The sequence below is a fragment of the Patella vulgata genome, chromosome 1, assembly GCF_932274485.2.
Source record: "Patella vulgata chromosome 1, xgPatVulg1.2, whole genome shotgun sequence".
In the NCBI taxonomy this organism is placed as follows: Eukaryota; Metazoa; Mollusca; class Gastropoda; family Patellidae; genus Patella; species Patella vulgata.
This window is the reverse complement of record NC_065879.2, coordinates 66,564,042-66,577,585: the sequence shown is the minus strand read 5'-3', so window position 1 is coordinate 66,577,585 and position 13,544 is coordinate 66,564,042. Positions and strand designations below refer to the sequence as shown.

General features: G+C 34.2%; 1 protein-coding gene across 4 annotated transcripts in view; it reads right to left on the bottom strand.

Moving 5' to 3' along the window:
- LOC126810118 (hydroxyacid-oxoacid transhydrogenase, mitochondrial) overlaps window positions 1-13,292 on the bottom strand; it is a 28,558-nt gene extending 15,266 nt beyond the window's left edge. The window contains exons 1-7 of one of the 4 annotated variants that reach the window (XM_050535105.2): window positions 13,146-13,292; window positions 10,450-10,535; window positions 3,178-3,206; window positions 2,539-2,588; window positions 1,494-1,547; window positions 855-1,009; window positions 187-383 (exon numbers count right to left, since the gene is read on the bottom strand). In XM_050535105.2, the coding sequence (XP_050391062.2) occupies window positions 187-383; window positions 855-1,009; window positions 1,494-1,547; window positions 2,539-2,588; window positions 3,178-3,206; window positions 10,450-10,493 (529 nt within the window). In that variant the 5' untranslated portion in view covers window positions 10,494-10,535; window positions 13,146-13,292. Of the gene's footprint in view, window positions 1-186; window positions 384-854; window positions 1,010-1,493; window positions 1,548-1,941; window positions 2,159-2,538; window positions 2,589-3,177; window positions 3,207-10,449; window positions 10,628-13,145 lie in introns of those variants that run through there. The other 3 variants (XM_050535120.2, XM_050535146.2, XM_050535128.2) reach the window with 3 other exon arrangements.
- Between the last annotated feature and the right edge of the window lie 252 nt (window positions 13,293-13,544).

The window sequence follows — 13,544 nt, the reverse complement described above, 5'->3', positions numbered from 1 at the left end:
AATCGGTGTAAAGTTTTCCTTTTAGGGGGGTGTGTGTGTGAAACGACTTCTGTCCGCATCTCCGTTTTGACGAATAGCCAAAAACAATATTAGCCGAAAGTTTCTGCATCTGCATCAATTCATTAGTCGTTAAGACCTCCTGTACTTTAATATATGTTAATTGAATATCTAATAATTATTTTCTACCTGCTATGAGTGGCTTTAAGTCGTGAGTGACAGGTAGACCCTTCCCAACTGGTGCATTAACATAATCTAAGAGCTCTGCCTTAGGATTGGTTGAATAAAGATTAGCAGCTTTACAAGTATCAATAACAGACCCACCACCGACGGCAACAAACACATCAAAATCACCTTTCTTCGCAAAATCTATTGCATCATTAAAACTGAAATAATTGTATTTATTTGGTTAGTTTAATTAGAAATAAAGCACATTAATAATTTACTTATTAAATGATTTTTTATAATCAATCACCATTAATTACCTATTAATTATATAAGCTGATACCAGCTACTTTCCCCTGAATATCAAGCTAATGCCAGTTACTTGTGCATTACTATCACGCTGACACCTGTTACTTCCCCTGTACTATCAAGCTGATACCAGTTACTTCCCCTTTACTATTTTCTGGCATGGTGCTTTACTATGATGTCAGTACATTATTCATGGCTGACCTCATGACTTCTTTTAGCCTCCATATACAGAATGTGCTTCTTTTTGACAGAATGTGTTTTTTTTATGCCAGTAAGTTAAAACAACAGGGTTTTGAATAAAAAATTGCATAGGATTAGGTGCAAGGCAATTTAATCGTCTTTTTTCCCTGGTGGCAACCGTTTGCGACGGCCCATGGACTTACCTGACATTAGTGGGTTCTACTCTAACTCTATCATATATTTCATATGGTACATTCGCTCGATCTAACGAGTCAAGAACTGTTTTAACTGGTGGAAGTTTGACTAAGTTACTGTCGGTCATTACACAAACTTTCTTGGCTCTAAAATTCTGACAATCCTGAAAAATAAGATAACAACTCAACTTCAGTTTATTTAACTCATGTAAAAGTGATTCTTTTAATCTCTATATATAATGTGCATATCAAATTAACTCATGATCAATTTCAGTTCCCACTTGCTGGATTGACAAGGATAGCCTATAATGTCACTCCAAATGCTGATCAATATAATGATATACATTATGTAAATAAGTATATTCACCAGATTTTGCTTTTCATGGTAATATGTGTTATTATACTGATCTGCAGTATCCCATGTCATATATACTTCAGTATCTCACACATCAAACAGAATAATCAACTAAGCAGATATTGTAATGTTTGGCGAGGTGAGATACTGAGGTACAGATTGACCCACTATACCAGAAAAACAGAAAAGTGAATACCTATACACTGAACACATATATACATGACATTTCGATGTGAATTTTTCTCTATTTGTCTACATTACAAAACACAGTAAAAAAAAGTAGCCATACTTACTAAGCCAACTTCTGTTGTACAACCAGCACCATATCGTACACTAGAACACGCCATCTGTAAAACATCAAAATATCTTCATTTAAACCTGTTTCCAGTTGTTAAAGGGCATGGCTGAATTTAACATTGTATAACATTTCTTCGGGGCCATTCTATTTATTGATTATTTTCATATAAATCAAAGCAAACATGAAATATTCAAAAAATTAACGCAAATTTAAACTTTGTTGCAAAGATAGAGCCCTTAGACACTTCGTGAGGAGTGAGTTTCGTGAAATTGAAAGTAGTATTACTCTAAAACTGAAAGTGGTAGTGCAACGCTACCAGTCCTATGTCACACCCTGGCTCGAGTTGCAGTTATACCCAAAATTGCAGCCTCACGACAGACCTCGTGTAGCCACCAACCCCTAACAGACAAGCAAGCAAATGACAGTTACAAATATATGCATACATAATCTATCTTTGTGTGGGACCTCGAAAATCTTGGTGATCTTTGCAGCTGCACTGTTTGTGCTGCCTTAAAATCCATGGTTCTGATAATAAGATGTGGTACATTGGTTTGAATGGTAAGGGGAATGGGCTCTACAAGGTCCAGCCTTTGCATGAAATTCTGGTACTTCTCTCCATCAACTTTCTATCTGTTCCATTGTAGCCAATATTTCTGCATCCTGTATCCATAATAATAACATATTACTTTGGCCATTTTGTGTGTGAATTTTGCCTGATCAGGGACATTTCCTGTTTACACTTATTTGATTGCTTTCCATTCCAGCAGGGACAAGTGAATCACAGCGGTTCTTCTCAACACTCTGACATTCTTGTCAAAAGTCCCGTAACCCGTAATAATAATAAATTTATAGAACACCTGCATTCTAGTAAAATTGGTAGATGCACAATAAATAGAAATGAATTATAAATACATCTATAATCCCGAAAAAGTTTTAGAATTAAAAAGTTCAGTTATTTAAAATGTCATCATAATCATAGTTTTAACATCAAGTGATACTAAACAAATTACATGTAAAGATAAATCTTTTATTTTACTAACCTCAAAAGCATATTCTTTTGACCGCACATTTGATGTGGTAGATACATTTTCTAAATAAAAAACACACAGAAAAAAACAAAATTAAATACAATCAAAATTACACAAATCCTGTTATTTGGGGATGGTGAAACTTTGTCTTTTAGTATGGTATGCTTTCACCGGCTCAATATTAGGCCATCAATGCATAAAGGTTTTTAATATACCTTAGAATTAAATCTTTTTTGATTGTGGTTGGGATGATCGGCTATGCTATTTATATCAGTGATTGTAGTCCCATAAAACTGTGTTAGTTTTGGGACATACTCTTTTCCGTTGCCCTCAGTTGGGATGAGATGAACTTATTAGACCTATCTATAATTTTAGTAATGGATTAGGTCCTAACTGAATACTTTCTGAAGTATTTGAATTATTGGCGTAGATGATGTATGTTTTGAAAGATTATATAAGCAGATATTATTTTATTTGCTAATTTGAGTTTTATTTTATGATTTAACTGTTGATCAGCACATCAGTTACATGTATATGCCAATATACAGACCCAATATGTAGACACCCTATTTTAAAACTGAATCAACAGTGAGCTAACACATCCAAACAACTGAAGTTATATGCTTTTAATATTTGAATTAATAAACTTACTAAAAAAGCCATTTGGAGATGCTTTATTCCTGAAATAGTAAAGAAAACCAACAAAGTTAAAAAGATGATGCATTTAATTAAGAGATATTTCAATATCTGTCCACCAGCTAATGGAAATGAAATGAAATGAGGTTTAACGTCCTAAACTCCTACTGTTCTGCTCCGACTGGGCTAATGAAGACTGGCATATACGCCACACAGTGTGCTATGAGGGGCATTGTGTCCAGACAGCAGCGCTACGGCCTACTCAAATATCAAATTTTAACTGCCAAGGGATCTTTTACGTGCATGCCAATGTGTACATGGGACCTTGTTTTTTTTTTATCCCATTAGACAACTATACATGCTTCTTTGATGTGCACGATTGTACCCCAATGTCCCATTCGAATGACTAGGCAAGATCTTATTTGTCAGTTACGTAGCTGCCACCCTTGACAATGGGAGCTATGGTGGACAGATTGTGGTATCTAGTAAATAATTGTACAGGGGTTCGTTTCACAAAGCGTACCCTTACATGCAATAGTGTTGTACACTTATCTCAACCCCTTACCTAGCTAGCCATATGTACTTGTAGTTTGTAATATGTACAATCATTTGAATAACCAGATTTAGGCTTACCCATCAATTTGATACATTTGGGTGTTAGCTATACAGGATTAAATGAAATATGAATACATTTTTTTCAACTAATCTGACAGCTTTATCCCACTTTATGAGCTTTAACTATGGCTGCGGATGATGGTTGGGTGATTATTTCAAAATCAACTGACATATCTGGGAAACGCTTGATGTGGGTGTTGTAAAGTAAATTGTTTGATTTACATAGATGTAAATATTAGACATTGCTTTCTTTCAATTCTCTTATGCTAATAATAACCACCAACAACAAAGAGAACAAAAGGAAATAACCTTCTTTAACTTGTTAATAAAAAAAAATCACTTCAATCATATTATTTATATAAACTAATACAGAACAAGGAAATCAGTGGAAAATAGATGTCGGTTAAAACATCTTAATATTAATCAACATATAAAGATATTTCTACCATTTTAACAGTAAGTACAGTGTAGTAGTATTAAGTACATGCTCACACAAATATTCAAATATGTCAAGTTTATTCAAACTGATTTTTTTCTATTCAATTTCTATTAAAACTAATATTAATTCAATGACATCAACTAATGTTAAAAACAAAATAATTGAAAATATATTGATCTGAAAATTTTTTAGCTCTAGAAATCATTAAATGCATAAAAAACGGTCCCAAAATTTATCATGACCTATATATCTCAATATTGGAGTTGCCCTTTTGACTGCTTAGGATGCAAACTTTGAAGAATTTTGACATTATCTGCATGATTATACAGTACAGCTCATTCGTGACAAAACTAATCAACAGCATTGATGACTGTGTTATGTAAGTAGGTATATATTCAACAGAAATAGACAATTAATTTATATAGATAATATGTAAATTTAGAATTGATTTTTCCTTGTATCAGGGGCAGATCCAAATTACGTAGGCATACATACACACTGAGCTTTTTAGAAAGAAATCAAAGACTCTGTTGACGTCAACTTTTATTATAATTAATAGTATCACATTGTGATTCAATTTTATTGATGCAAAGCATTAATTGTGATATCACATATGTCTATATCATTATCTCGCGCTTTGAATGCCCATCCCATCCCACCATCTGATGATAAAGGACTAAGCACATGACTGTGACACCTTTCTCATAAAAAGTGTTGTTTTACAATTTTTTTTATGTAGCTGAGCAGAGAGGAGTTTGGACCCTGCAAAACCCCACTCTGTATCCTCCCCTGTGAATGTGTCATCATATTGATCCCTGGTACCACATGTCATTCACAACATGTTCACATACGACAATATCTTTATCATATGTATATAGATTACACAGAAGTTATTGACTCCAATAGTCATTATATAATGACCATCAGTCGATAATCAATCAGATTAAAAAGAGGCCAATCAAAAGATTTCATCAAGACTTAAGGATGCCGCCAGCTTCAAGATTTGTAGAGGATAAAGTTCCAACAATTTGGTCAAAAAGCACATAGCTTTGTCATAACGACAATAGATCGGTCATTCATTATGCCTATTAGAGGGTCCACAACTTTGATATTACATACTTTAACATTATTTGTGTACCTAGAGCGACCATTATGTCTGAGAGTGTCGATCTGATTTCCACAAAACTCAGTCATCAATCATTATGGTGTAATAGTGATATATTTAAAGATTATTTTTTAAATCAGATAAAAATTGTGACCTCTAGGGGAATCACAAGCTAACAGTGATATATTTAAACATTTTTTTAAATCAGATAAAAAATGTGATCTCTAGGGAGAGCACAAGCTAAAAATGTGATTTTTTTTTAAAAATCAGGGGTCATAATCCAGGAAATTGTGGTCCGATATGCACGAATATTGAAAGGATACAAGATCTTTGAGTTATAAACATACATGTACATTTCAAGTTTTATCTAAATCGGATAAAAAATTGTGACCTCTAGAGTGTCCACAAGCTAAAAACATGATTTTTTGTACAATCAGGGGTCATAATCCATGAAGTGTCGATCCAATACATGCCAATATCGAAAGGAACCAAGATCTTATGGAGATAAACCTATATTTCAAGTTTCGTCAAAATCGGATAAGAATTGTGACCTGTAGAGTGTCCACAAACAAATTGTGGACGGACGGACAGACGGGGGCAATGACAAATGTGGGGGTATAAAAATCCTGGATTGATGCTTGAAGAGGATGTGTCAAGGCCAGCTTAATGCTAGTGCTATAAAGTACAGTTTAATGGGGTAAAGTGCCTTATGATAATGTAATAAAATCTTTGTTAATAAACTTCAACCTTTTGAATCTTAATCTGCTTACCTGACTCAGTGACAGGTATTTGTATTCACATATATAGTTCATTTATACTTTAAAAACAGCCTACACAGCAAAGACAACAAGTAATTAATTATCAATTGTTATTTCTAAAAACCTTTCTAATGTAGTAGCAGTAATTTAGAAATACTTCAATTTGAGTACAATACAGAAGATAACAACACGGGTTGCATTTATGAACCAGCGGTTGCCAGGCAAGAGAATCCAGAACTTCAAAACATGCAGGAAGTTACGATCTGATATGCGCAAATTGCGAAAGGAACCAAGTTTCATCAAAATTGGATAAAAATTGCCGCCTCTACTCCAAAACCTTGATATACCATATTTTTACACCATTTGCGTCTGATTGGCGGCCATTTTGTCCGGCAGTTTTGTTCTGATTTTTACGAAATTTGAACCCAACCATCATCAGGGTGTAATGGTTATATATTCACACATTTTTTTTAATTGGATAAAAATTGTTACCTCTAGATGGACCACAAGCTAAAAATGTGATATTTCGTACAATCAAATATCGAATAGAAACAGGATCTTTGGGATTTAAAAAAGTTTCATCAAAGTCAGATGAAAATTGTGACCTCTAGAGAGTCCACAAGCTAAAAACATGATTTTTCGTACAATAATCAGGGGCCATAATCCATGAAGATATGGTCCAACATATCTTTGGGAGATAGCCATGGTTTTCCCTTGTCAGTGGTGCAGGACAGATAGCCTGACAAGGACAGCTGTCTAGTTGTTTGGATGGGAAAAAAGCACGCAGTCTCGTGAACCCTTTTGGCGTGCACGTAAAAGATCCCTTGGCAGTTGGAATTCAATATAAAAGTAAGCCATAGTGCCACTGCCGGGGCAAAATTTCCCTCATAGCACACTGCATGGCATATGCCCGTCTTCATTAGCCCAGTCAGAGCAGAACAGTAGGAAGTTAAACCCCATTTCATTTCATTTCCATTAGCTGGTGGACAGATATTGAAATATCTCTTAATTAAATGCATCATCTTTTTAACTTTGTTGGTTTTCTTTACTATTTCAGGAATAAAACATCTCCAAATGGCTTTTTTAGTAAGTTTATTAATTCAAATATTAAAAGCATATATAACCTCAGTTGTTTAGATGTGTTAAATCAGTGTTGATTTAGTTTTAAAATTGGGGTGGGGGAGTGGGAGGGGTGGATGACCGTATGGTTAGCACGTGCGCGCTGTATCATAAGGTCTGTCATTGAGTCATCTGGTGTGGTTTTGATTCCCTGGTTGTACGTGACAAGGAGTAGGGTCGCCTGTCCAACCTTGTGGGTTTTCTCTGGGTCCTTCGGTTTCCTTCCACTGCTATCGAAAGGGCGTTAGCGTATGTGTACAACTTTGATACAAGCTATAGATTTATCATCCATTTTTGCCACATTCGAAACACGCGTAGGTCTAATTTGCAAACACTGTCCTATAGTTATAGTTAATATGAAAAAGTAAACAAATAACAGTGAATAGATTCCATTTAAAACACAGCATTATCATCCATTTTTGCCATATTCGAAACATGTGTAGGTCTAATTTGTAAACATATGAAAAAATAAACAAATAACAGCGAATATGTAAGAAAGGCCTTTGTCCTAATTTTTCTAGCTGTTTAAATTATAGAATTTATTTGTATTGTTATTATATCTCGAGCTTAATTTCTGTTTCATGCAACTAATTACTGTAAACACAACAGGGGCCCACTTCCACTCGTGGAGAGTCTACTTATGATTTCTAATCTATGGTCTGTATCAAAGTTGTACACATACGCTAACGCCCTCTGGTGTAATAATGTTGATAATTCATTATATTTTTCTGGACATTTTCATTTCAAGATTTTAACTTCAAGACGTTTTGAAATGTAGAAAATATTTTCATAAGAGTTCAAATTCCAGATTTTTGTTTAGATACTTTCAGAAACCAATGAATTGATTTCTTTGACGTGTAAAATTAAGAAATTATTTTTTAATTTTAATATTTAATGATATATAAAAGTTATCGATAAAATGCCGAAAATGAAACATAAAGTCAATTTTTTGTTTAAAATGTTGATTTTGTGCATGAAATGTTGACATAAGAATGTAGAAACAAGAATCATTAGTTTAGAATGTTGCGTTCGTGTCTAAAATGTTCAAACTGGAATGTAGAAACAAGAATCATGAATATTGTCCCATTTGGTCTTCCATAACAGTGAGGCTGATGTCCCCTGCCGAAATACCCAAATAAATAGATGACACATATTAAAAGTATCGAGCAATCAAACTGATTAAATAATCGCATATCTATTTTTTTCAAAAGTATCAAGCAATCAAACTGATTATCAACTATACACTAAGTTTTGTCAATCTCTATCAGATAGAATCAAAGTTATCTTGTCCCAAAGCATCGACCAAGGAAATTGCTTATCTCTGCTTAGCTTTAGCTCGATATGTTAATCCTTGAACTCAGTCAAGACGAACATCTACATCAATTTTAAACATTCTACCTCAATAAGAAGGAGAGTTGTTATGTTCCAAAGTCTTGATTAATCAAAATGCTTATTGCTCCTTCTCATCATCGAACTATTGATGTAATGAAACTATACACCAAGTGTCATCACTCTCACTTAATTAAAACTAAAGTTATCGTGTCCCAAAGCATCAACCAATCAAATTGCTTATCTCTACTTTCCCTAAGCAGAAAATGCTCATCTTCACACTCCATCAAGGCATTGACCTAATAAACAGCTACACCAAGTTTGAACATTCTAGGTCAATTAGAAGGAGAGTTATTGTGTCCCAAAAAGTGTGAAGGACAGGCGGACGGACGGACAGACAGACAAACCCATTTTAATAGTCCCCTGCTTTCTTCGAAAGGCGGGGGACAAAAAGTACAGTCAAAATGTTAGTCTCGAGATGACTGAAGTATTATGTTGGCAAGAGGTAATGATATTGATATTAACGGGATGTGTAATTGTGAACCAACTGCTCATGAAGCCATATAAATAGTATTATAATGCAACTTCAGAGCAGCTATACGTCCCTAATGCAGAGCCGCTTTAAAACAGTTATTCATATACACGAAGGAAACTAGCAGAGATGGATTAAATTTATTTATCTGACCAATATTTGAATATTATATGTATCATAGAAACGACCACATTGTAAAAAAGGAATATAAAAGCTATTCATGTGTACTGGTACCTTGATTTGAGTCAAACTAAAGTAGATTAATGAATTGGGTGGATGTGATAAAAAATGTTATTTCTATAAGTGCGGGGACAAGTTCTACATTATTAAAATTTTGTTTCAAAAGATAAAATATTCTTACTATCGGTACTTTTAGTTTCAAGTTTGGCTAACATACCCTTCCATGGACAGTGAAACACAAAATCGACTATATATTTTAATACCGGTTTCATCCATATAAACATGAAATTTTCAATGTAGACACACCTTATCCAAGAAAACACAAAATCTAATCTTATCTATGAAAGAATTCAAAGAGATTTTAAAGGACAGTGACCTGACCTTTATCAGACAAATCTTGCTAGTCATAATTAAATAACTCATAAAGCCCATTTCATTTCAATTCATGTGTCTCAAATTTTTAAAACATCTGAATTTGAACACCTATTACATGCATGTAGTGTAACCTTACGTGTATTGTAAAATCATATTAAACTTAAACTTATGATTATTTTCTGATTATTTTTTACCAGCATTATCAAAAGTGTTAATGCAGAAAATATTTTCAATTTTTTGCATTTTTATTTTATACATTAGGCTATTCCATATGTTGACTGCAGATTTCACAACACAGACAGATTACTCTTGCACATCCGCGAATTTCTGTGTAATTTACCGTTGACTAATCCAGGGTGTTTAATGGATTACCGCAATGATAATCAGCCTACATGTATTTATGTCAAGTTGCTTAGCAGTGGGAGGAAAACGAATGTACCAGCAAAAACCCACGAGGTTGGACAGGCGACCCTACTCCTGTCACATACAACTGGGGAATCGAGACCATGCCAGTTGACTCAATGAGAGACCTTACAACGCGCATGCACTAACCATTTGGCCATATCCAACCCCCCAGTTTTGCTTGGTGAATACAAACAAATCTAGATATTCAGTTAAATAACATGCCATATACATGTACATTAAGTTATTAGACGAGTTGCAAGAAAACTATATAGGGCATGGGTTTGTAAGTGAGACACATATCATGCGGTGGCGTTTTCACGAACTTTATTTTTCTATGACACCCATAAAATTCTGTACCCACACACGTCAAATTGCAAAATTTCAATGTGCCCTACGAAGATAATTTAACAACATTTTAATTTATACTCACCATGCACTGAATGCCTGGTTGAACAATCTTCTTCGATACGCCATTTCAATCAGCTGACACAGACTACTTCGTCAACAAAAAAAAACCTAATGGAAACGAATAAAAAACAAACCTGGCTGCTTAGAGTAGCCTATTCAGAAAGCCAGTGGTAACGAGACACACTGATCAGCAGTGAATTTTCGCTACAATCACCGATAAGGATGACATCGATGCGACTTAATGAGCCAGAAATATTAATGCAACTTCAGTGCAGCTATACGTCCCTAATGCAGAGCCGCTTTAAAATAGTTATTCATATACACGTAGGAAACTAGCGAGATGGAATAAATTTATTTTATCTGACCAATATTTGAATATTATATGTATCATAGAAACGACCACATTGTAAAAATAAAATATAAAAGCTATTCATGTGTACTGGTACCTTGATTTGAGTCAAACTAAAGTAGATTAAACATACATTATGCAAGAGCTAAATCTGCCTATTTCAGGTCTTTCTTTAGGCGTGAAATGTTATCTAAATTATTAATTAGACATTAATTAACCTATCCAGGCCTAATCAACTCTAGATGGCAGCGCTAGCCTGCGATCTTTAGTGGATTGTAAGCCGATTTACTGCATAACTTTCCCGAATCTCCCATAATGTATCTTTAATGAATTGGGTGGATGTGATAAAATATGTTATTTTTATAAGTGCGGGGATAAGTTCTACATTATTAAAATTTTGTTTCAAAAGATAAAATATTCTAACTATCGGTACTTTTAGTTTCAAGTTTGGCTAACATACCCTTCCATGGACAGTGAAACACAAAATCGACTATATATTTTAATACCGGTTTCATCCATATAAACATGAAATTTTCAATGTAGACACACCTTATCCAAGAAAACACAAAATCTAATCTTATCTATGAAAGAATTCAAAGAGATTTTAAAGGACAGTGACCTGACCTTTATCAGACAAATTTTGCTAGTCATAATTAAATAACTCATAAAGCCCATTTCATTTCAATTCATGTGTCTCAAATTTTTAAAACATCTGAATTTGAACACCTATTACATGCATGTAGTGTAACCTTACGTGTATTGTAAAATCATATTAAACTTAAACTTATGATTATTTTCTGATTATTTTTTACCAGCATTATCAAAAGTATTAAAGTAGCTAAGTCTCTCACTCAATATCATCCAAAATCTTCGACATTGAAAACACGATTTATTTGTCGCTTTAAATCAACATTGATGTTGTGATCTTACCGGGAAAAGATAACCTTCTGATATCCAATATTTAAGACAAAATAAACATTTTACAATTGGTACACGAATCGTGTACCCTAATGCGTTTCAGCTTTATTTGTAATTAAGGGACTCGAAAAACGAGGCTAGGCATATTCCACAAGTGGTGTCAATTGGTGACGCTATATATATAGAGATTGAAATTTGATTGAGAATACTGGCATATTTCGCCGAACCTAACTGATTAGAAATTACAGTAAAAACAAACGATTGAATGTAAATCAATTTATATACATTCATATTACATTATTGTATGCGTTTGACCCATTTGTGTCAATTTCTAGGTCCCAAATATTAGCGACTTAGCTCCTTAAATGCAGAAAATACTTTAAATTTTTTGCATTTTTATTTTATAGATTAGGCTATTCCATATGTTGACTGCAGATTTCACAACAGGGACAGATTACTCTTGCACATCCGCGAATCTCTGTGTAATTTACCATTGAATAATCCAGGGTGTTTAATGGATTACCGCAATGATAATCAGCCTACATGTATTTATGTCAAGTTGCTTAGCAGTGGGAGGAAAACGAATGTACCAGCAAAAACCCACGAGGTTGGACAGGCGTCCCTACTCCTGTCACATACAACTGGGGAATCTAGACCATGCCAGTTGACTCAATGAGAGACCTAGTCCTTACAACGCGCATGCACTAACCATTTGGCCATATCCAACCCCCGAGTTTTGCTTGGTGAATACAAACAAATCTAGATGTTCAATTAAATAACATGTCATATACATGTACATTAAAGGAGCTAAGTCTCTAACTCAATATCATCCAAAATCTTCAACATTGAAAACACGATTTATTTGTCAAATTAAATCAACATTCATGTTGTGATCTTACCGAAAAAAGATGGGCTTTTGATATCCAATATTTAAGACAAAATAAACATTTTACCATTGGTACACGAATCGTGTACCATAATGCGCTTCAGCCCCAGTTGTATCAAGAGACTCAAGGGACGAGGCTAGACACATTGCACCAAATCAAACGGCGTATGTAGACTGGAGTAACCAGACACTAGAAATTTGCACTCGCTTGAGACTGCTGGCTTATTTCACCGAACATAACTGATTTGAAATTGGAGTAAAAACGGAAACCATTGAATGTAAATCAGTTTATTAATATACATTCATATTACAGTATTATATGCGTTGCGACCCACTTTTGTCAATTTCTAGGTCCCAAATGTTAGCGATTTAGCTCCTTTTAGACGAGTTGCAAAAAAAATATATAGGGCATGGGTTTGTAAGTGAGACACATATCATGTGGTGGCGTTTTCATGAACTTTATTTTTCTATGACAGCCATAAAATTCTGTACCCACACACGTCAAATTGCAAAATTTCAATGTGCCCTACGAAGATAATTTAACAACATTTTAATTTATACTCACCATGCACTGAATGCCTGGTTGAACAATCTTCTTCGATACGCCATTTCAATCAGCTGACACAGACTGCTTCGTCAAAAAAAAAACCTAATGGAAACGAAGAAACAAACCTGGCCATGCTTAGAGTAGCCTATTCAGAAAGCCAACGGTGACGAGACACACTGATCAGCAGTGATTTTTCGCTAGGCCTCTACAATCACTGATAAGGATGACATCGATGCGACTTAATGAGCCAGAAATATTAACTTTTTTCCTGCGACAAATTAAATTATAAAACATTTTTTTTATGTATTTGAAAAATAAATAAAGGCGTTTGACGTATTTGTAGGTAAAAATCATTTCCTATTTAGTGTAAATGGGTATTAAAATGACTAAAAAAAGGCAGCATTCCGCCCGAATCAG